Source organism: Centruroides vittatus, unplaced genomic scaffold, assembly GCF_030686945.1.
Source record: "Centruroides vittatus isolate TY-2023 unplaced genomic scaffold, ASM3068694v2 contig_374, whole genome shotgun sequence".
Lineage (NCBI taxonomy): Eukaryota > Metazoa > Arthropoda > Arachnida > Scorpiones > Buthidae > Centruroides > Centruroides vittatus.
Genome location: NW_027122196.1, coordinates 19264 through 44739, shown reverse-complemented (window position 1 = coordinate 44739; position 25476 = coordinate 19264). Strand labels below are relative to the sequence as shown.

Below are 25476 nucleotides of genomic sequence, written 5' to 3'. Positions count from 1 at the left end.
TCCAACACACAAAACATCATTTCCACATTGTTTTCGAGGCATACACATTCACCATTAACCAAAACAGAACGTTCCACCAACGTTACCACCACCGACCAATAATTATTTACCATTTTTACTCGCGCGTGACGTCACATATATCGTACCCATTTACTATTTGCAGACGTCAGGTGTATCAACAGGTGGTCAACGTATCCGGTTTTAAGGGAAACTAAGGATAGAAAAGAGGACGAGGTTGTAGGGGGATTCATAGTTAACCTCATTGCAACGGAAATTTGGACATAAACGAGTAAGTACATTTTTATTTTTCGAAATTTTAATTCAGTTACCACCTTTATATATATATATATAATATATATATATATATATTATTTCGAAGTTTAATGGATTAAATTTAAAAGTTTCTTCTAAAAGAGATCCACATCGCATCTTCTTTAGTTTAACTTAAAAGAGGGGTCGAGCTCGAACCTTGAAGGAAACTAATGGGTAGTTTGCCAACAACGTTAATAGCAACAACTATGTCTGATGACGTAGCGTAGCTGGGAAAGTTTTAGTGGATTCGAGCTCCACAATTAGACTGTCGCACCAAGGTTAGAATAGCCGCTCAAAAATATGCTCCGATTTATACCTCAGATTTAAAGAATTCTTGAAAAAATTGTTCTATGTGTTTGTGACGTGCCGCTTTAGTTTATGTAAACAGACTCGCAACGAATTTGGATAAATTAATTATTATTATTATTTTTACGGTCTTCTGTTTTGTTTCCTGTTACCTTAGCTTCGTCATAGATTAGCTAACATCCAATTATGACCGTATCGTATCAATACGAGGTGGCATCTTCCACTTCTGGAGGATTCGTGAGACTGCTGTTTAGATGGAGAGGGAGTGTTTGGAAGCTTGTCTACCGCGAAATTTTGTTCTTTACCACCAGTTATACGATTTTAACCCTTCTCTATCGTTTCGTTCTAACGGAAGAACAGAAAAGGTAAGTGTTTTTTATTGTTATTTATGAGTTTTCTTAGTAGAATCTATGCGCGGGATGGTTGAAGAATTAACACGAAACTATGGTCTGGCATCTTGCCCGACTACAAAATATTTACAATGTGATTTGGATTTAACTGGGTGCAGAAATGGGCGATAGCGTAGTGTCAGTTTTTAGAGTTAATCTGGAGGTATTAATATCAAGTATTGCAACAGACTGTAACAATTGTTATGAAGTTGGTGTTCTTGAGAACATTTTAAATATATACTGTATATATATATTTAAAGATTTGCTTGAAAATCTTTGTGTATTACGTCAAATTATGTTGTAAAACGTTTTAAAATTATTCAATCAATTTATTTTGCATATTTGTATTAATATCGTAATTTTTTACCGTCGCTATTCTCAATTAATTGCTATCAATTAGTGTTAAATGTGTAATTTTAATTAACAATTTGCAATATTAAACAATTAAATTTAGATAGAATTATTCGTTATCAAGCAAAATGTTTACATGTTACTTGATGTTCATCAACCCTCAGTTCAATGTGATTTTTGGGATTAACTATCGGAATTTCTATTCATTTCTTTTCATTTACAGTCAAAATTTCATTGATGTTAATTCTAATTTTAATAAAATTAAAGCACCTTTTCTTCTTATAGATCTTGAAATATTTGAGGGATGCACAAAAGAATGAGGAAGATCTCTATTTATAAGCAGACACAAAAGGGAGGCAAACCTATGTTTTATATGCTTACAAGCAGTTAATTAAGTTTCTCAAGACATTTTTACCTTTCTTTAGTATCTATATACGGTATTTTAATATATTCTCCACAAAATGTTAACATAGGTTTAATACACTAGACATTATAATAGCCCTATATAGTTTATATTGTAGACTTACATTGGTCATACACTATATCCAGGCATAATAATGATAGCGTTTCATATAATATATTGTTTTAAAGTCTAACAATAGTTCTATACAGAGTCAGATTTATACATAAGCTACAACTGCAAGTCTCATGCTATGAAGGTGCAGTTTTGAGTGCCTCACACGTGGAGAGAGGAAAGGCCCCCTCATATATGTTCAGGCATCAACATGTCTAAATCATATCAATTTTGTTCTACAACAGTACAGACTTATACAAAACCTCATAACAATTTTAAGGTTTTAGATATGTTATTATACACTTGTACAATATACCATTTAAATTAATTACAAAAACTAGAATAAAATATAATCAATTTGAACATATTATCAGTTTGAATACAGTACATCTTAATTAATTTGAAATAAATGATTTGATATAAATTCCTTCTGTTAATATGCATAATTTATAGTCTAGGGTGTAATGTTTCTAATTATTATAGTTAAGTTATTATATGTTAAGTTGAAAGTACAAAATTCTTATATTTTATTCACTTATTTTACAAAGTATCTTAATAAATTTAAATTATTTCTTGTTGTAATTTTCTATCAGCTTCATAATACTGATAACTAGAGTGAAAATCTTATAGATTAAAAAAATATTATAATAAGCTCATTCTTGCATAATTCCACAATAAATTATTTACATATGTAATGTTACTATAAAAAAATTTCCATTTGTTTTTATATTTTCTGGTAATATTTTAGATTTTTTCAATTTAAAAATCTTGAATCTGCAAATAAGTTGCTTATACAAGGGGTCAGAAGGACTATTTGACTTAGATCACGGTCATAAGAAGACACTCAAAATTCATTTTTATACAGAAAACCATACAAAAGTCATATAAATTAAATTCCGTATTGATAAGTGGTAAAATACATATATTTTTATCCATTTTATTCATATATTTTTGACTTTTGCACAGGGAGGGAGTCCTCATTTGTGACTTCAGGCTTCATCTCTACATACAAAATATATATAAGCTGTATGTACATATACTAGGGCCTACACACAGTACAACTTTTATATGTTTATATGTATATATAAATAAATATATTCTGTATAGACTTTCAGTTGTATAATTGTATCAAAAGTATCAGAAAAATAAAATTTAAAAAAATTGTTTTAATGTAATTTACTTACATTAAAACAATTTTTTAAAATTAAACAAATAAATTAACAAATAAATTAAATAATTTTAAATTTATAATAATACAATTAAACTTTGAATATTTCTATATCGATTCGAAACTTTATATATGAGCCTAAGAGCGCAAAGTCTTGTAAATTATTCAATTATTTTTATTATTTTAGAAAAAAATCTAATTTATTTGATTATTCAAACGTTCTATTCTTTACATTTCCAATTATTGTAATTATTATTTAAAAAATTAATTAATTCTTATAAATTTAATTGCTTTTTATAATAAGAAAGCTATTGTTTAACGCCTGTTTACATTATATATATATATATAATAATTCAAAATTATATATAGATTATTTTGAATTATTTTTACATTTTCAACAAAATACACCCTACTGAGAGATGAAGAAAACCATTTTATAATGTAAAATACACCCAAATTTTGTTAAAAGACAAGAATAAAATCACAAATTAAGAAAGAATTAATCCAGTTTGATATGTTTACAGTTAAAAAGTGTACCAAAGATCAGAACTGCCAACACCAAGATACAATACAAAACAAAATGTAAAAAGTTTGGTTGCAACGTCGGATACTCGAACCCGAATCACAACGGAAATTTTGAATTATCCAATAGAGTCATTAATTAATTGTTACGTCACAAAACACGTCAGAAAGTTGCCGAGGCGGCAAATAGGGGGAGAGAGTATTTGAAAATACGAGGCGCCATGTCGAGTTTTCCAAACAAAATGAAAAAGGGCTTATGACGAAGAGGTTAAAAACATTAGCAATTTCCCATCACGTGACCGTGACATCATAGAAAAATAACAAAGCATTCTGTGTTGACTGCATTTGTTAAAGACTTGTAAGAAAGCCAAATGTGCTTACAATTGCCAAAAAGACAAGAGTACACGTCCCTGGCCTATTTTCAAATCGCTCCGCCAGAGCAAAACTAAATTATTACATCACTTCGAACATATAAAATATAATAAAAATTTTATTTATTTATTCATATAGAAAATTGACTGCAAAGTCTGGATTAAAATGGCTAAAATTCTAATTAACAATGCTGAAAAATTAAAGGGAGGATAAAAACCTCAAATTTTTTAGATAAAAAGGCCTTTAAATTAATTATATTTATTTTAAATTAAAAATTATTTTTGTGTTTAATTTTATGCCTTGATTACTCCCAATCATCTGTATAGTTCACTAAGCTTAAATATAAATAATTTTTTCCGATATTCCGTAGGGAATACACGTGATTAATTTCGTCTCCATTCTCTAAAAATACACCCTACGTTCATATAAATCATGGTAAAAAAAATATATATTTTTTTTCTTTTCTGTTGGGTGATTTGAGATAAATATCCTTAATGCTTCGAATAGTCGAGCGTTTGATAAATATTCATAAAATTTTTATTCCACATTTTTGTTTTTTTTTAACTTTTTTTTGGCTATTTATCAAATAGGCTCGAGTATCCTGTTACAAAACTGTCAAAGAAAATCCGGAACGGTCTACGTGATCATCAGCTTCGTTAATTCACGTATATTACTACGTGTGTTTCTATTTTAGAAACAACGACAAATATTCTTCATATTTTATATAGAATTTTATTCGTTTCTATCAGAATTTATCAACGTATATCCAGAATTTTATAGATTTTTTTTCAAGAAAATTTTATCCAATTTTTGTGCTGTATTTTATCAATTTTTATGCTGCATTTATTAATTTTTATGCTGGATTTTATCAATTTTTACTCAGAATTTTAGATTTATTTTTTAGATATATTTTTCTAATAAAAATGAAAACACAAACTTTAATTCACATGGAATATATATGGAATATTAAGCAAAGAAAAAATTAATTCAAGACTTTCCTAATATTTTAATTATTTTTACACATAAAAAAATTAATTTTTATATTATATATATCGTTTAATTAAAGTTTTAGGATTGAAGAAAAACTCTAGAATTTAGAATTTTATATTTTTCCACCTTAAATTCAACCCATAAACACAGATCTAACGAGAAGTTCTATATCAAAAAATTCGAAATTTTAATATATTATTAATTAATTTAATTTAAAAACTTAAATTTAGTCGAAAATAATAATATATAATTGAATTTTTTTTAGAGGTTTCGAGACCATTGTCCACTATTGTTCGTCATTTTTGGAACTCATTCCACTTTCGTTCATGTTGGGTTTTTATGTATCATTCACAGCTACAAGATGGTGGAACCAATACGTGGCCATACCTTGGCCCGATAAGTGAGTATTACAGAAAATATATTTAATAAATATTTTTCTGGATCTATATTATATATATAAATATTACTCATAGTTCTATTTATGGATTTCTTATTTACTTAAAAGAGAAAAATTTTGTGGAGTAATTTTAGACAATCTAAAATTAAACAGGAGCGTAAACGGACGTTTCGCTCCCTAACACTAGAAAGAATGAGAAGAAAGACTTTGAGAACAATGCTTTGAACTAATTCCGGACTACAGTTGTAACTATAATTAGATTTTTAAGGCGTTAAACTTCGAACGAGAAAATTTTTATCTTATTTTTATTTATTTTTTTAAAAATTAACCATGACCTATATTTTATATATATATTTTTTATTCGTTAATTAGGTAAAATAAACAGTAAATTTTGTAAAATTTAAATTGTTTGTTTGCGTGTAAAGAGCTTAAAATGTTTCCATGCAGTTTTTAGTTCATCCGTGGGTATTTTTAAGGGAGGAAATTTAAAAAGTTGTAGTTTTTTTGAACACTTTTACGTTATTCGATCTCTTGAAATATCGCTTAAAAAATATCCAAACATTAATTTTATGCTTAGAAAAAAAAAATTGGGGTGATGTACACACTTTTTCCACGTCTTAGAGAAGTGTAATTGAGAAGTTCTCTATGTTCATAATTATAATTTTCCTTATTTTAATATTTAATTCATTTTCTTTAACATATTACTTAAAAGTTTAATTAATAATTAATTAGGAAGTGTTTAAACAAATAAAATATAACTCAATTAAGCATATTTTAATGTTATAAATACATTCATGACTTATATTTATATATCATCATCACCATCATTTTACATTCGAAAACGTGCAAAAATGCCCTTAACTTGAAGCAATGCGGTACATAAAATATATAAATAAAAAAATAACACTTAATACACACCAAATTTTATGCCCATCTCTCAAAGGTGCAGATAGAGCAAAGTATGGTAGCTTCCAACGAATCCGAAACCAATCCTGATGTGTTTATATCAGTATATATAAACCCATTCAAGATGTAAGATAATGTGTATGTGTTTATATATATATAAATGTATAGTGTACAGTACATATGTTAATTCGAAACCGATGCTTCTTGTATGACTGTATACTTATGAATTGGGTGCACATTAACGGATATTTATTTATTCGTAAAATGTAGACTCCATGTACTCTATACATGATTTTATATTACTGTACTTGTATTTTATTTATAAAAAAACATATATAGTAATTTATGAATTGAAAAGTAAAGAAAATAGTAAGAAATATTGATGTTTTTTATGCAAAAACAGAGGCTGGCGAATTTGTTTTCCTGATGTTTAATCTATTTATATTTTCGGATCGCAGTAGCTTATATATTTCAAAGTATAAATAGACGAATGATGATGAAGAATGTAGAATGTAAAACAAGAAAATTATTAAATTTATAACTAAATCTCGTATCCGAATCGTAACTACAACCGAGATAAAAGGATGGAATTTTTCCTTCGGATCCATTTATTTATATATTTTAAATATATATAAATTAATTTAAATATATATATATAAATCTTTTATCGATCGTTTTCGAATTATATTTTTAAGTTTTACATAAAATATGGCTGATGAGTGCGGAGTGAAAAAATTCCTGGCAAAAAAAAGTAACGTTAATTTATTGCTTAGGATGGTATGCAGATAACTAACGTGATATAAAGTTATCTTGATACTGCTTCTGTCTACTTTGGAGACATTTATGTGACTATATTAGAAAGGAAGTATGAAAGATATTCGTTTAAATGGCTCCAATATAAGAAAATATTCCTGTTTTTGTAATTATCAGTTGCGCTTCTGATGATGCTACATATGGAAAGAGAGAGAGAGAGAGATGCGACCTCCCTCTCTCCCTCTCTTCCCATTTATATTTATTGATATGCTTCAGAAATGCCAGTGATACAATAAGTTTTAATGTTGTACTACGTAATTCTTTCGTTGTTAATTAGCTTAGGGTCTTGGCTATCTAATATTAATTAACTCGTTGTTACTCGTATTATTTTAGCACCTGTACTTGTATGAGATTTACGATAAGTTAACCACACGAATTAGGTGTTCCAGTTTTAAAAAAACATTCCTCGAACGTCGTAATAATCACATAAAAATGTTTTAAATTTATGATAATTCCTTGACAGTTGTTAGTGTCGTATTTAAGTGAAATATTGTTCTGATCCACCATATTTTATAATAGGGTGCAGCTCGAGGTTTCAGGCTGGAACGAATGGCACCTGTTTGGCAGATATGGTATTTATTTGCAAAACATGAAAATTACAAGCCAAAAGTTTTAAAATAAGATTTCAATCTTAGGAAACCTCAAACTAATGTTCAAGCTTGAGGTTTTTATGATGTTTTCTCTTGAACGAATATCACAGTAATTATATAACTTATCATGGAAAATTTCATTATCTAACAAGAATTTCTATATAAATATTGATAAATTCCTTGTGTTATTAAAAACCTGTATAAAATTTCACGTTACTTTGATTGTAATATGTTCATATCTTCATATATAATCCATATATTTCATATTGAAAAGAGTTCATGTAGCATGCATGACTCATCTTTTCTTCCAATGTACTGTAAAGTTTGTTAATCCGGTCCCCGATAATCCGGAATTGACCGATAATGATCAGGCATATTAATATCCGCGAACAGACACGTGGCTCTTTACAGAGCCCGTGCAACAATGTGTTCATTAACGATCTTGCAGGTTTTCAATTAATTTTGAACACGAATAATTTCAACAGAAATTAGAATAACGTAGCCCTGTAAAATTCGCTAATTTTAAATCAACTTTGTTACAATTATAGGGCTTTTAATTGGGATAGAAATTATAAACTAACCCAAATGGATAGGTTGTTTAAGTATTCAAAAATTTCTTTAACATGTCACCAATTCCTTATGTAATCGTTAACATTTGTAAAGGAGCTTTGTGACTTCATATCACTTTGCTAAAAGTAAGATATAATAGCCAGCAATCCGTATTGAAAACATTAATTTGGAGAGAAATGAGGCGTGTCTTTCCTCTGGATAGTCTATTCCGAGGCCACAGTGTTCTAAATCCGCTCGTGCCAAAAAAATGAAAGCCAATCTCTGTTTAACCTACATAACATAGTGTCAATTTGTAATCGTTACATGAAGTGAAAGCAATATTACAGAAAGTTTTTGCGCTTCTTATACTAAAGTTTATCGGATTAGCCCTATTTTAACACTGCAGTTTGAAGTTTCCCATGGAAATTTTTGCATTGCGGTGGCAAAATTCTCAATCTAAATCATGAATCGTGTGTTTTTTGCCCTTCAGTTGTAAACAGAGTGAATTTTAACCTTTAAATATTCTTCTATCCTATCTTCTGATGCCATGTTTACAAATCTCGCTTGTTTCTATTTTTAAAAAACACTTTCTCTTTTTTTATTTGAATAAATATAATTAAAAAGTGCTTCATTTTATTACAAATAACACGAATTTCTTATTATTCTTTCATCTGGCAACCGTTCAGCAATATACTAAATATAACACAGATGTTTCTTTTCGCGTGGCATTACCTACTGCTTACAGTTATTGTCATTCAATTAAAATTCTTATGTTCGTCATTTAAAGTATTATAAAATCGTTAACACATAATAAATAAATCAGTAAACGAGTGTATTATTAAACTACAATTTAAATTTATTATTTTCTTTAAATTAAAATACTGAAAAATCTTATAAAAGTGCCACGTTAATATAATATACAAAAGAATGATATATTCGTAATTAATACTAGTGTTTAGCGGTTTATATATATATAAACCGCTAAACACTAGTATTAATTACGAATTTGTGCCTCATCAATGGGCTGGCCACGCCAATTTTCGTGTCTAACACATAAATAGGGGCCAGTTTCCTATAGAAAGTCCTTCCGGGAAACATCCATCCTCCTGGCAAGATGACCCATGTGTTGCGTTGCCTTATTCTATCAATTTACACGATTTTCTCACATATTATAAACTATATAGGCTATGGTAGATCCTAGGATCTACCTGTAGGAATTACCTTAGCATCGAATTTTTTTATTGTCATTCTCAAAATGTGTTTCTATAATTTAATTATTAATAATTAAAATTTTTTCCCATAAGTTGCAATTAACGAATAAGATCTGGCTACTTTAAACAAGACAATAAAAAGAGTTGAAGCCATTCCTTTTTCAAGTTACTGTGTTTGTTTTCTTTGCCAAAAAAAATATAGGTAAATGTGTCATCGTTGTCTAAGCTAATTTTAAATTTCAACAATTTATTAGCATGACAATGCATTCATATAAGATTCTGAATAGAAGAGGGAAAGATAGGATTTTTAATTAATAATTTAATATGTTTAAAGTATGTTTAATGTTCAATGATAGAAGAAAAAATCAGGAGTAGAACCTACACTTAAATAGATTATCATAATTTAAGTGTGAGTTCTGCTCACGACTTTATCCTCTACTATTAAACATTAAACATACTCCAAACATATTTAATTATTAATTGAAAATCCAATTTTTTTAAACTTTTATATTAAATAATAATGAATAAATAAAGGAATAAATTGAAGGGTTGATTTTAATTAAAATTAATTCTACTTCTATATATTTTTAAAATAATTAATTTATATAGTTATAAAGTTATAACTACTCTTTGCTCTTGCAGAAAATAATTTAAGGACTTGTACAAATTTTAGATCATTTGCCGTAACGTAACAGCGTCCCGAGTTGAGCACCGTAACATGCTCGTAGTGTGTATACGGTACCTTAACAACCGAGCGTAACAGAATCCGCTCCCTCCGAAGGTGGTGCCACTCCGAAAGTTCAAAGGAATGCTCGCATCGGAACCGGCACCCGTCGTAAAACAACTTCCGATCGGTAACGTTAACACTCTTTTTCTTTCTCGTTTCTCTCCCTTTGACTCGCAGGTTTTGTTACGGAAGCTCTATTCGAGTCCAGAAAAAGGAAGCCCTAACAAGACAGAACACCAAACTGGACGCTGTTACGTTATGGAAAAATGCTGTGAATGTGGTTAAATGTGAATATTTAAATTAATAACGTTCGTGTGCATTTCTTTCTTTATTTAAATTTCCTTTCGGTTCCGTCAACGATTAACTCTTTAAAATCAACGGTAAGGGAATAAAGGCCCATTCACAATGAAAATTAAGCATAAACGTAGAACCTTGTACCTATATTATTTAATGCAACCATTCACAATGAGTTACGTAAATGCAATCTTAAACTTAATCATAAGACATTAACATAAATAAAGCTTGGAATTTGCAAAAGTTTACGAACCAAGTTTTTGTGATTTAAAACAAGAAACAATCGTAGTGGTTATGGAATTCCCACTGATAAATTTTTCTCTGGCTCAACGGATACCCTCAATACCCTCAACGGATACATTTCATCGCCTGTTGCTTGCACTTTTTAAGTTTTCTGATGCAAAACACTTAACATGCTTCAGCGTTACTTATGTCCATTAACTGCACATTTATACTAACTTTATATCATCAATCACCATGCAAACATCGCCGCCTGCGTGCATGCACGCGGTGCACACCCCTATCATAATAGGCTCTGCGTGTAGAACAGCATGCTGTTATTCCGCGAATCGGAATTTGTTTGGACTTTTTGCTGGATTTCTTTCCGGAATGTCTAGTAGAAATACAATTCAAAAATAAGATTAAAATAATTATAAAAACAATTTTCTGATATTTATGGTATAAAATAATTAAAATAGGAATAAGCTTAAGTTACAAAATGTATACAGTACCCGTTTTAAACGGACCATGAGGTAAAATACTAAACCAAAAGTATTTTACGTAGCATATTCTTCCGTTCCGAATTCATTTTCTATTGTTAGAGGGTCCGTTTTAGACAGGTTTGCTCTACTAAATCTTAGGAACGAAACGTAACTTCTAATTGGAAACTAGTGAATGTAAAGTAAGAAAAATGATTACTTTCTACCCTTAATACCTAATTACTTATTGGGAGTACGTAATTTTTTCGTTAGGTTGATGAATATCATCGCTATGTACGTACCAGGAGTAGACGAAACGAGTCGAATGGTAAGAAGAACATTGATGCGCTACCTCAATTTATCATTAGTGCTCGTTCTTAGGTCCATTAGCATGGCTGTTAAACGTCGATTTCCAACTCGAGATCATTTAGTGGAAGCTGGTGAGATAATTACTGTTAGTGTACTTGGAATCCAATCGTCGATCGCTTAAAAATAAATTTACATAGTGATTAAAACGTTTGGGACAGAACTTTTATTTCATTTTCTTTAGGATTTTTGACCAAGACTGAATTGGATATGTTCGAATCGGTCCCCAGTACGGAATTCAACACATTCTGGATTCCGTGTACTTGGTTCATCACTCTACTAAGGGATGCCAAAAAGGATTGCAGAATAACGGACTCCAACGGCGTCAAGTTAATCATGGAAGTGAGTGTTTTCTTTTAAATGTCTACATTTTATAACTCGAATATAATCTTTAATTTAACATTTTTATTATTTTAATTTAGGAATTAAATGAATTTAGATCGAAATGTGGATTGTTATGGGGTTACGACTGGATTAGTGTGCCACTCGTTTATACGCAGGTTTGTGTATATATATATATTTTTTCCTATAATATCAAAGAATTACTGGCTTAAAAAAGACCTAATGCCCTTTTCTGGTCGGTGTCTGACTGTAAAAATAAGTTTTATTGTATATTATTATTATTATTAAGTACTATTTTGTTTCCAAATTAACTATAATTTCTGAAAATTTAAATTTTACGTTTAGCCAATCACATCGGAGAGTAATTAACGAATTTCTATTTCTTTCTACGCTTGCGTACATCGTACTTTTGTTAATTTCTCTTCACATTGGCAACGGACCACAATACACTTAACATTATGATAAAAAAATAACAAGAAAAAGAAAAAACAACGAATGCAAGACAGTGACATTTGAATTATTAATTTAGTGCTGCCATAAGTGAAATGGCCCATATATTTTTTGGCTCGACTCGATGCTGGTATTAACTTGGCAATAATGGTTGGTTGAAAATGTGTTATTCTCACAATTGAATGGAAAACGAGAATTTATTTACCACACATTTAGTTTTATTAAAATATAATTTCTTCTATACAAATATAATGAATATTATATAAATACTTTTACTTGTAGGGTCATGAATCAAATAGATCTGTTTTGGGAACGAAAATAGAAAATACCCCATTAAAAAATAATAATTAAGTGGTGGAATAAAACCTGTTTGCCCATGTACTGTATTCTTTTCATCATTATACAATTCATAATATAACAATAAGGATAAGTTCAAGTTTACATTTACCTACTTTATTTATTTGCTTATTAACAAATTATCAATTCAGAATTTCGTTAACGCATTTTAAATAAAATAAAATAATTTATAGTAGAATTTTATAGCTTATTTGCATAATGTAACGACATTTTCCATCCAAAGTTAACGAAATTGCTTAAAATGTGCTTGCAACAAACCTAGTAAGTTAGGGAGAAAGTCAATAAGAAATCTCGTATGTAATAATAAAAGACAGAAATGTCGATATAACGAAGAATTAAGGCAGATAGTTTTATTAAACTGTATGGTGCTAAACAGAATTTCTCAAGTTCATCACTGGCGAAATAGATAAAACTGAAATTCAAACACGTGGGCTACTCCACGTACCTAATCTCTAAACAGGGGCCAGTTTCCCATAAAAGTCCACCTCCTCTAGGCAGATCGCGTTGCCTTATTTCGTTAAACCAATCCATTCTAGATTATCTCGAATCTTCTTTATGTTTCTAAATTTATAATTATTATTAATTCACGGAAAAATTGAAAAATATAAGGACTACAAATAGTAAATTCCTATATTTATGTAAATAAAATGCCATTAATGGAAATTTCTATATAAATCACCAAAACATCGAAGCGATTGCTCATTTTCTTAGTCGATAAGCGGCTTGAATCCATTAATAACTTTTCCAATAAGGATATCTAATAAAAATAAACCATTCTCCCTTCACTTGATACCTTAAATACTATAAATAATCTTGTAATTAGTTTTGCTGGATTTCTTTTTTCCTTCTTCTTCTTTATCTCTCTCTCTATACAGGAGGTGCTTTCAGTCAACTTACTCGTGAATAGAACACAAAAACAGTATACGAAATTGAAACGGATGCTTAATGTGGTATGAAAATCCTCATATAGAAAGAAAATAGTTCATTGACATAGAACAAAAAAAAATATATAGAATGTAGGACAATAGATTTCTTGAACTGTTCAAAATAAAGAAAGATCCCAGACAATTCTATTATTTATTGACACTTTGCCAGGTTGTCTGATAAAAAGGTTATCTGCTTTCTGTAAATTGATCCAATGAAGTTCTATGCCGTACTGTTCATTCGTTATATTCATGTTAATGACAAGTGTTATATTAAAATATGCATTTATTTTTTAAAATTAACAGAAATTTACAAATTCATTTATTATTATTAACGTATAAGTGTTTACAAGAGCTGTGCATTATAGCATAATCTTAAACAATTTATATAATTGACTTTTAAATTAATTTTTCTGCCATTTTAATACGATCTTTCTTTGTTATTTATTAAATTAAGATCATTGACACAATAATGAATTATTTAAAAGTAGATTCTCAACGTTTTGTAAAGAAGGGATCCGGTATTGAATCCGGATTTTTTATACTTTCGGAGTAGTATTATTTAAAATGGCAAAATTAAAGCTAAATTTTAGAAAGTCACGTCTTACTTGCCTACTTAAAATAATAACAATAAGTAAGCAGGACCACTTGGCCTAGATTAGCTGCTGGTCCATCTCTTTTTTGGACATAGAGGAGACCCTTAAACTAGTGTTTTATCTACACGAAAACAATGTAAGTTTCTTTCTTTTGATAAAATGATTGAAAAATCTTTTTTTAATTATCTGGCCCTCGTCTCGTCTCATCTCAAGCCCTGATTATAACTTAGATTTCACTTGAAATATAATAAAACGTATTCTTAAGCTAAGCCAAAACATTATTAAATAAATCATGACCACCCACCCAAGGGGACACTTGTCAGAGAGCTCATGATACCACAATAAAGCCTCTAATATGAGATCAAATAATTGTTATGGGTGGTCTTGAAACAGATTCAAATAGGTTAAATTTAAATAAAGGTCTAAAGTAAAAATACTAAACTAATGATCTAAAAATGCTACAAATGTAAATTATATGCTTCATGAATTTTATCGCTAATTTGTGGGTCACCAAAATAGTTACCTACAAACCAACAGTATTCAATTCTTAAGCCAAATAATTCTATTTCATGTCAAATATTCAATTATATTATTTAAAATTGGGAAAACTAAATAGAATTTTAAATTTTATGTGTTAAACATATATTTTTTTATTAAGTAATATACGTAAAAGTGCAAAATCATGATAAGAAAATTCGCATTTAGATCTAAAATCTAAAATGAATCATCCATTTTCATATATCTATTGTCTTTGTCTTAATTTCTCAATAAGATTATAAAATTTTTATCTTTATATATGGATTTAAATATCAGTTTATTTATTAAAAATTTTTAAAAATATTGACTATTTTAGCATATATAGTTTAATAAATTATTATTATATAGATTACAAAGTCAGTTGTAAATACTGAGATATAACTTTATAACCGTGGGCATCCTCGGAAAAATTTAATTTAATTTCCAGGGTTAAAAAGTATTGCATCAATACAAAAAGACAGAAAATCATGGTCGTGGGCTCAATCACTTTTACGATTATAATTTGTGGAATTTTTCACTCGATTTCAGTGCCTCTTTTGCCATCTCTGAAGATGCCCACGCTTATACCTACATAACCAATAAGAAATGAAATTCATATCGATTTACAATTATAGGTTGTTACAATCGCAACCTACGCATTTTATTTTGCCTGTATTTTGGGTCGACAATATGTCAACAGTCCCGAAAAAATTCTTCAAGAGAAAGTCCCTTTTGACTGTTACTTTCCAGTCTTCACAGTTTTAGAGATTTTATTCTACATGGGACTTTTGAAGGTAAAGATTACTCTATAAATTACAGTAGAGAAATTTAATAAGAAAACAAAGTTTGAAACGTTTTTCTGATTTAGGTGGCCGAACAACTGATCAATCCATTTGGAGACGATGATGAAGATTTCGAACTGAATTGGATAATTGATCGTCATATGAAAGTAAGGCTGTGTCTGAGAGTTTTCGCATTTTAAGGCTTCTTTCGTGCTATAAAATATTCTCGAATTAGGTTTCGTATCTGGGAGTGGATACATTGAACAGTGAACCCCCTCCGTTGGTTAAAGATTCTTATTATGATGAATTGGACGTGAAGTTGCCCTATACAGAAGCTTCTTTAAGTTACAAGAAGAAAACTTATCGGGGCTCTGTGGCTTACATGCAGTAAGTATTTAAAAATATTTCGCCCCCAGTAGAAATTGGGCTTAAAACAATTCCCTATCTTATAGAGTGCCGATGGAACAACAAGGATTAGTTTTACCAGATATACGCGAAGAGGAGGAGAATCGTGAACAACAAGGTATGGGAAGCAGAAGACCATCAATTTGGACAATTTTTGGCAGCAAATTAAACAACAGCCAGCGACCCAGCATAACTGGAAGTTATGCCGAAGCCGATATCATTGCAGATTACTCTTGGAGACATTCCACGTCCAGTTTCAACGCTTCTTCCGAAAATGTCGCCCAATCCAATGGTGATCGCAAGAATTCTTCAGGTACCGGGGGGTAAGATTCTGCCCCATCCATATCAACCCAATATAGAACTAAAAAGAAAAAAAGAAAGCATCTTAGCACTTCATTTTTTTTTGTTACTGAAATTTCTTCACCCGCGCCATTAAGGTGCTAAGATACTATATTTATAAATGACCAAAAAAAAAATTCATATTTTATTCGGTAGAGCCACATAAAAAGTGGCTGATTTTTGATCGAAATAGTTATATTTTATAAATTTTTTAAAATCGATGGGGCATACAACTGTCAAATATGATGTTTCTTACATTGTATTTGACAGTCTAATTATTTATAAATGAACAAAACACTGGAATCTACTGAAAAAAAACAACAATTTTCAGTAGAATTCAGTTTATTAGGCATTTATCTATACTTTAATTCAATTTTAGTCTGTAATTTGATAATTAATCATTAATTTTTTATATAAAAGAAGTTATGGACTTGTAGAGAAAGATGATGTCGTCATTTAAAAGAAATTAATTAGAAATACTTAAAAAATAAGCCAATTTAGTAAGAAAATATAAAAATTTTGTGCAAACGACACTCTAGTTCAATAGAAACGTTACCGTTTGACTCAATTTGCAAAATATTTTCCAGAAAAAAAAAAAATTGTTTATAAAAATAACGTTCTTGAACATTTTTCGAATAAAATTTTACGAGAGTTTTGACATTTATTTAATGAGAAAAAGGATAATTTTGATGATAACCGTTTCCTAATTCGGCCACGAAGATACTTAACACTAAAATGTCCTGATCACCTCGCAGAGACAAGCCATAAATCATTAAATGTTTACGTACACGAGCTATCTTCCATTTATCAAATTTACTTAAAGTTCTAACCGGACAATGACATTTTCTCTATAACGAGATCGATTTCTGTTTATTTGTAGAACACTGAAAAATTTTAAACAAATAAAAAATATATCATTCATTGGCTAAGATTAAATAAATTTGATTAAATTGATAAATTTCCAGAAAAGAAAATTAATATCTTGTAAATGAATAATCAGAATCATTCATTTATTTAAGATGAAAACGATTGAAGAAGTCATTCTTTAGCAGTTTTATTGGATATTTTATGTACAGTGTATCTAACAAATGTGATATGTTTATCGATAATATTTTACATCATATTTCTCTACAGTTAGAATATTTTAGTATTTTAACTGTTTTAGTAAATGCTTTATTTTAATGTAAAATATCATATAGTTTAATTGTATTTAACGAAATTAATTAATGTCGGGTACTGTAATTGGATAATCTAGAACTTCTGTTTTAGTGTAAATCAGGGTTGTCCAACCTTTTTTCCTAATAGGCCAAATTAGAAATTTAGGTATATTCAGCGGGCCACAAAAGTACTTTATTTAAATGTATGATTTTAAAAAGTTCAAAATGTGAATATCAAATTTTAATAACAAGTATATATTATTACAAAAACACTGTATTATTGACAGTAAAAAAAAAGAAATTATACTCACACAAAATAAAAATAAATTCGATGCGATTTTTGACGTTGCCTTTCTTTTATAATATTATACTAGTGTTTATTCTAAGAATGTTAGTTAAATGGGAATCACTCGACATATTTCTTTCAGCAGTTTGATGTTTTTCATGCACGAAAAGATTTGTTCACAACAGTATGTACAGTACAATACTACACCACATGCGTAACAGTTTTCTAGATAAATTGACAATTTCGTCAAATTACAAAGAAATAAAAAATAAAAAAACCCTTTCCACTTAGGCATTAGACCTAGCCTCGAGTCACTAAAAATGGCTGACACTCTTTTGAAAAGAGGGATTGTGCCCTTTTCATCCGCCTGATGAAAGGCACCCAATTTTTATCATTAACATCATTTCATTAGAAAAATCTTTGAAACTGAAACGGTGAAAATGACAGACCACGTCACCTACTTTTCGATGGGAAAGTTACAAATTATGTCTCGTAATTAGCATTTACAATTTTTTAATAGATATTTTAAATCATGCATTCTATTTGCAGTTGTTGTTTATGAAATGCATTTGGCAGAAAGTACTTCATAAAGAGTTCCAACTGCACTTTAAAAAAAATAAATATAAACATATTTAAAAATTTCATACTTAAAAATGATTTTACTGAATTATGTATAAACTTTACTTAAAATTGATTTCATTCTTATTATAATTATCAGCTTACGTTCATATCAGATGACAGTCTTCAAACTTACTTCTGATTTGATTTTCCACTGATAAATATAACTGTTTTTATTAATTTACAGTGAATATATTTTTAAACTAGATTATGTATTGCACTAATATTCTATATTTTATTATTTTTACTGAATATATGCAGTAGTATAAGCAAGTATTGTAAGGGAAGCATCGGAAATATGTGCGCAGATCTATTTTTATACATGTGTGTGTATAAAAAATAAGCCTTTTTAGATTTATGTATGCTTTTATTTTAGGTAGAAGAGATAAATAAGTTTTATTTTTATTATTTTAAATGTTTTGTTAAGGGACATCGCCTTCGTTTCCCTTAATACTCTCAGATGAACTAACAAAGAAAATAGTAAACTCTACCATAAATTATATATTTTATGTTTGATTATAATTTTTTTTTAATTCAGTATTTATACAGCCAAAATAATAAAATAGAATAAGAATTATTGCTAAATTAATATAAAATTTGATCCTTCATACAATACATTTCAGTTTTTAAACTGATTACAAAAAAAAAATTATTTAATTATAATTTAATCATATGAATATTTTAAGTTATAATTATAATTATGGAGCGTTTTTAAAGGTAATAATTGTAATCTATTTTAATCTCACCTTACTGTTAGCTAAAGATATGGCTGTGTTCTAGACAGTTGACTATCCATCACGTTTGTAGTGACTACAGTGCTCTTGCCAAAAACTGTTTATACTATTTACTGGTATGATCCAACTTGTAACTGTCATTATGTAAATACCTTATTCTTCTTTTCGAATTTAATACAGGTTTTACAAATGTGGTCTCATGAAAAATTCAGTCGATAAAATTCGGCTAATTGTTACTTAATGAAAATATATCTATAATCGATTATTTCTATTGCCCCACCGAAGAAAGCGTGGGGCTAAATAATTCCTACAAATTAGTTGATTATAAAGATTTTCATAAAATAATTTGCAACATTTTACTTGAAAATATTTGAAAAAAGACATGGATGGAGACATTTTCCTATTGCTACGAGTTGAGTTTGTGGGGTTAAAAGGTTTAATCGGTTATGAATCCACTAATACATTATGGGCACATTAATTGAGAGCGTAAAATCGTTTAAAACTCGAAATTTTCTGATTTTTCTGAGTTTCCTTCACATTCACCTTTATTAAAATAATTAGGTGTTTCTGTAGAAATTTTTGTCTTGCTTTCATGAATTAATAAATTAATTTTTGTAATGGAATGTTCTGTAGAATAAAAAATCGAGAGAGATTTTCCGAACTCATAGATTTTTGTGATTCAATCGAATGGCTCTACATCGTGACTCATTCTGTATACAATCCATTCTAAAAATATACATTTACAACTACAACAATTGCTTTTTAAACTGCATTAACTACTCAAAAATCCAAATTTTTCTCCCTATTATGATAGATTATTGTGCGCCCTAAATTAAAGAAACATTTTAAAATATATCCACAGATGATAAGACTTTAAATATTGTAATACAAAGTTAAATTTTCTATTAAATTATTTAACTCTTGCATTAAATTAATAATAATCTATCAAATAAAATAAAACGTGTACATTATGCATTTATATTTTGTATAATTTTAAATATACGATGTTTAAAAGTAACTTGTCCTGTAGAGTGAAACTACAGGGTGGGTGGAACTATGCTTGAGAAAAAAGCTATAATTTCTATAATAATAAAGCAATCGCAATAAAATTCATGTGTTCATGTACATCCATCATTGAGATTTTAGAATTCCTATAGCGGTGGTGTGAGCATTGCTGGAAAGAAGCTAACGAGCAGTGGGAAAAAGTATACTCTCGCTTGTCTGTTTAGCAGCGAGCACAGATTGCTGCACGCTATGAGGTCTGGAAATCAGTGATTGTTGTGCAAAAATGGTCGCGTACGGCGAAGGGACGTTAGCCATAATCTATCTGGAAACAATCAAGAATTTTCATTCGGAGCTAATGACCACAGGTTTGGTCGCGAACGCACAGAGAAGTCACTGACCAACCACATCACGATCTAAGGAAAACGCGTTATTATTAGTGGATAGTGCCAGTGCCTACGTTGAATCTTAGCTATGCATTTGTATTTCCATTGAGGTACATATCAAATAATTGTCATCATTTTTGCATTAGAAATGTAAAAATTATAGCGAATTATCAATGCCTAGTTACTTTTCACCCACCTTGTAGATCCCCATTAGGAAAGAATAACTTATCTGGTACATTCGTCACATTACTGAATCTCGTAAGGCTACATAAACGTATAAATTCAGCATATTTTCTCAAAAAAAATACACACACAATTATATTTTAAAAAATAACAGAAAGCATATTGTTTTTTACTTCATTTCTCTAAAAAGAATGAAGAAAAGATAAGTAGCACAGCATAGAAATGAGCTTGAGTATCAAATAAATTATAGGTTACATATTTTCGTGGGTACAGCACACGATCCGCATAAAATTAGTAGAACGAAAATAAAATCTTTTCATAATCCTCTCCATTGTATATCCCGCACTTAGGGATCAAAGGCTGCTCAATATCGCGAGTTTTGTAATTACAATTAAAAATCTGCATATACCTGGATCCAACGCATAATCCGCACTTTTTTTAACATATGTTTTAAGGGGGCCACACACGTTAAGGAAATCCTTTGAGGAATAACTGTACAGGCCTGGCCTGAGGAATTCCTGTTAGTGTGTGGGGGACAACTGTGCAGTTTCGGCGAACTCTACAGGCCGCCGGAGTAGAAACGAAAAACCATTTGATTTTCCTGCACCGTTTTGGACTGCGCAGGCCAACTGAACGTGTGTGCCGTCGTGTCGTTCAGTTGTGAGGACGCTGAGTAGCGAGAACAATGTCTCGTGAATGTTTGGAAGAATTATTTTTTATAACCTTTTTAACTTTTATTATTTTCAGATCAAAAATTTCTCGAGTAAATTAAAATTATAAATTATAAATGATTTTAATATTTAGAAAACTTTTCAGTTCATTTCTTTAGTTTTCATAAAACATCTTGATACTGTATATTATCAGTTTTTTTTTACATTTTAAAAATTTATTGTTTTAATACCTACACCTGTTTAATACCTGTTTTAGTGTTTTATGTTGTATTAAAACATTACAACTTAAAATAATGTTTTACAATTTGTACTAATATCGGATGTGGTTGAGAATTATATATATATATTTGTTCTAATATCGGAATAAATTAAAACACGACAATTTGAAATAATATTTTAAAAATAAGACAAAGTAAAATAGGGAAATAGTGTAATATAATAATTATTTAAATTATATTTGTTACGTATTAAATACCTATACAACGTATTGATTTTGAAAGTATCTATTTTTTGTTCAATTAAGAATTAAGAATTGTTCATAAGATAGAATGTTGCAAAAAGAACAATGCTTTTTAAAATATCTGTGGTAATAACAATTCTTTTTAATATTATCTGATCTTGGACACCCAAGAAGTTCGATGTCTAAGTAACTGTAGCTCCAGTTTTTAAAGTCTTTTTTCCCTATCTATCCACCTTTAAATAAAAATAATTCTTTATACGTTGAGAAATAATTTAATAAGTTTTGTAAATTACTATGTTCGATCCAACCAGTTATATCCGATGGTTTTTTGTCTATAAAATTTAACTCATGAATTTTTTTGGTAGTAAAATCGACTTGCCATTGATCTTTCGCTGGTAATTGATGCTTTTTAACATAATCTATAGTCTAAGATTTCTCTTGAAAAATTAATTTTGTGATCAGTGCTACCCAAACCACTACTACTACTCTTTACACATAGACACATGTTTTTCCCGCGAGTTTTAATACAATTTGTTGCCAATAAACATCCAAGAACAGCCAGTAGTCGTCATTGGATGCCATGGCCGACTGACTAACTGAGAGATTTTCCTCCTCGTGGCGATAGGAAATTCTGAATTTCCTCAAGACCAGGCCTTCACAGTTATTCCTCAAAGGATTTCCATAACGTGTGTGGCCCCCTTTATTATACACATAACTTCCAGTATATGGGGCCAATTTTATGAAATTTTTTCTGAACTCTTTAGACATATTAAAATTTTTAAATTACGGTAGAAGTTCGTTAAGTTGGCACCTCCAGGGCCGAATTACTGGCTATTGTTTATTCACGCTCTCTGGTCAATCTGAAGATAACGGACTTTAGTCGCGTACTGTATCAAGATTGATGAAAACCTGATCAACTCCATTTATAATGATTGATATGTACTGTACGTAATATTTACTTTCCAGACATGTACTGTAAACATACAGTTCACAAAAGCTACACGTGAGCGGAATAATAGCATGCCGAATTAACGAGCTTCTGCTGTATAATCAAATAAAAATGTAAAATTAATTGGTTCTATAGTTTAATTAATATGTATAATAATTATTCACTGTTTATCTAACAGCTTTTCTTAAATATAAAATATATAATAATCTTTTTTGCTTCTTCTGTAATTACGACTTTTCAAGTGGACAGATCTATTTTATCGATTGCTGTTTCTTTCAATTCCAGAACTCGCGATGGAGATTTATATCAAGAATCGTCCAGTCAAGACTTACCGGAATCGATGATGAAGTACAAAGATGCAAAATCGGAAGGTTATCAGAAATCGGGTGAAAGCGAAAAGCCACCAAAATCTCAGCAAGCGAAAAGAAATGGAAAGTCTTATAAATCGCTGTTTAAGAAAAACAAGCAACCCTCCGTAGATCAGTACTACGAAGTTTGCCGCAAATGGAAGATGAGGTCTGTTTCTCCATGCAAGACCATTAAAGAAAGTCACGAGCTACAATCGGATCCTCAACATCCGCATCCTTCCGTTCAAATAACGGTATCTTCGCCACCATCCAACGGTGAAGAATCTGTAAAACTAGTGGGAGGAAGACCCGTCCCTCTTCGATCTTCTTCGCTAAATATTGCGGATCTTTGGAGTAGTAAAAAGCCTAAGTTATCGGATAGGCGTCAGGCTTATAAAGAAAAGAAATCTCAAAGTAGTTCGTCAGCGTGCTCGCAAGATACGGTCACTACCGAGTTCCATAGTATGCCAAACGTACAAGAAGGAGAAACGGAAATTCCTGTAGAGAAACCTTGCACGCCAGTGAAAGAACCTAGACGATCTTTCTCTGGTCAGTCGAGTAGGGATCATAAGATACTTCGACAGAATGCCATTAGAAGGCCTTCCACAGAGAAACAAGAATCTAGTTCTAGCGAAGATTATAGATTACCACCCGAGATCCTTCCTCGGAACCTACAATCTTCGTTTCCGGAGGAAGAAACCACGGATCCCACGGGTGGGTACGAAAGCACAGAGAAAAGAGAAAGTAAACCAAGTAGAATAGAAGGGCCTCCCGAGTGTCCTTCTAGAAAATCGCCGGCGAGAAGAAGTAGACCCGGCTCAAGAGAACAGAAAAAGGTGGAGAAGAGGAGTCGAGAGCCGGTAAGACAGAGATCCTCCGAATCTCCTACACCGCGCACTACAGAAACTAGTGTTTCGGAAGGTAGTAAATCATCGACAGCATCAATTCCTACTACTTCCAATGTCGTATCACTTACGATCGATAAACCGGACACTGTAATTACACTGGAAGACAGACACGAGTTCGTATGACGAAAATCTCACAATATTTACGATTAAAAAGAATTAACTCGGGGTCGAGTGACTTCGTAGCGGTCTAACCCCGGAAGTTTGATGGTAATAAAGGAAACGAGTGAGTATCGAGCGTAGCCATTCCCTAAGCGAGCCAACAGACGGAGATTTAGGGAGATGGCACATAGAAGAATCGTTAAAGGAATGTTTCAAAGGCAGTCAACGACGGAAAGACGTTGCCAAATGTTCACTTTTCCCCCTTCCTGTGATATATGCGCCATTCGTTGGTCAACGGGTTGTTTTTCTTTCTGTTAAGAAGGATGACGTTCCGACAGAATTTTCCTACCTTCTTTTTTTTCAACGGAGAAAGTATTTATACACATAGTTGTCGATATTGTATATTTGAATAAATGAATTTATTGAAAAAAGAATTATTTTTTAACATTGTGAAAAAAGAAACATTCGAATTTAATAAAATTATATTTATGATCAAAAATGATTTTATCTTTTAAATATTTTTACGTATAAAGCTTAATTTACGGTTGGATATTTTAATCTTGACGAAGGGTCCGGGATCGAATCCGGGCGGAAAACACCAGCGATATATGAGCTCCGTCTCGTTGTGGGTCGGTCAGGCCCACAATGGGTATGATTAAAAATGTCCTCTTGATGCCCACGGGTGGAGAAAATGAAAGGAAATCTTAGATCAAATATAAATATACTGTACTTTCGAAAATATCAGGACTGATCTTATCAAAACTTTCCTATTTTTATTCCTATTATTATTATTTTAATAACAACATAAGGATAGAAATTTACTTTTAAAACTCCCGAACAGAAGAAAACACACATTATTTAAGCAGAGAAGACACCAATGACAAATTTTAAGTTGTTGGTGCCCTCACTGACCGATTTGTAAAAGAGTAGAAAATCTGGTAGCAATATGTAGAATGTTTCTTTATTAAAGACGTTCTTAAATATTTTTTAAATAAAAATAATGTTAATTTATAGTGATTAAACCGCTACGGGCCCTTAAGTTTTCTCTAGGGCTGGGGAAAAATCCCCAGCTCGCCCTCTTTCGATGTCCTGTGTATAGGCCTAAATAGAGTAATGATATATATTGAATTAAATTTTTGAAAAAATAGAATTTATAGGGAAAAATACTTTATATACAGAAAATTGAATATATTAATATAAATTACTACTACTTTAACTTAATTGTAATTTATATTGTAACAATACTGGCACAGAAATGCATTAAAAAAACCACGTAAATCTAACGAGTAACGAATTTTCTAGCACTAGTTATATCCTAGTTACTTGATAAAGTTCGTTTTTTTTTCATTTACTATAACTATTGAAACTGTTCTATCAAGCAGAATATATCAAGAGGAAACACAGTAGGCCTACATATACAGTATTTAATACATAAATCGTAAGCATCACTTAGAAAGCTGGTGTAATAAATAGAGCTTCTTTAAGTACAGA

The 25476-nt window shown here is 30.2% G+C and overlaps 1 protein-coding gene and 1 long non-coding RNA gene across 3 annotated transcripts; one reads left to right on the top strand and one right to left on the bottom strand.

The window, feature by feature from the left end:
• LOC136975510 (bestrophin homolog 17-like) lies at window positions 1-24484 on the top strand. Of its 2 annotated transcripts, none has more exons than XM_067270572.1 (11): window positions 1-289; window positions 776-983; window positions 5190-5324; window positions 11383-11549; window positions 11660-11817; window positions 11898-11975; window positions 15295-15453; window positions 15528-15608; window positions 15677-15828; window positions 15894-16169; window positions 22917-24484. In XM_067270572.1, the coding sequence occupies exons 2-11, from the start codon at window positions 805-807 to the stop codon at window positions 24007-24009; spliced, it is 2478 nt and encodes an 825-aa protein (XP_067126673.1). In that variant the 5' UTR covers window positions 1-289; window positions 776-804; the 3' UTR covers window positions 24010-24484. The 2 variants fall into 2 exon arrangements, with proteins under 2 accessions (XP_067126673.1, XP_067126675.1); XM_067270574.1 differs by lacking the exon at window positions 1-289 and adding an exon at window positions 358-590.
• On the bottom strand, window positions 14989-19192 carry LOC136975515 (uncharacterized). The gene is made up of 3 exons (XR_010880795.1): window positions 18993-19192; window positions 16974-17069; window positions 14989-16207 (listed from the first exon to the last, which is right to left on the bottom strand). It is a non-coding gene; the product is annotated as an uncharacterized lncRNA (long non-coding RNA).
• Window positions 24485-25476: the final 992 nt, after the last annotated feature.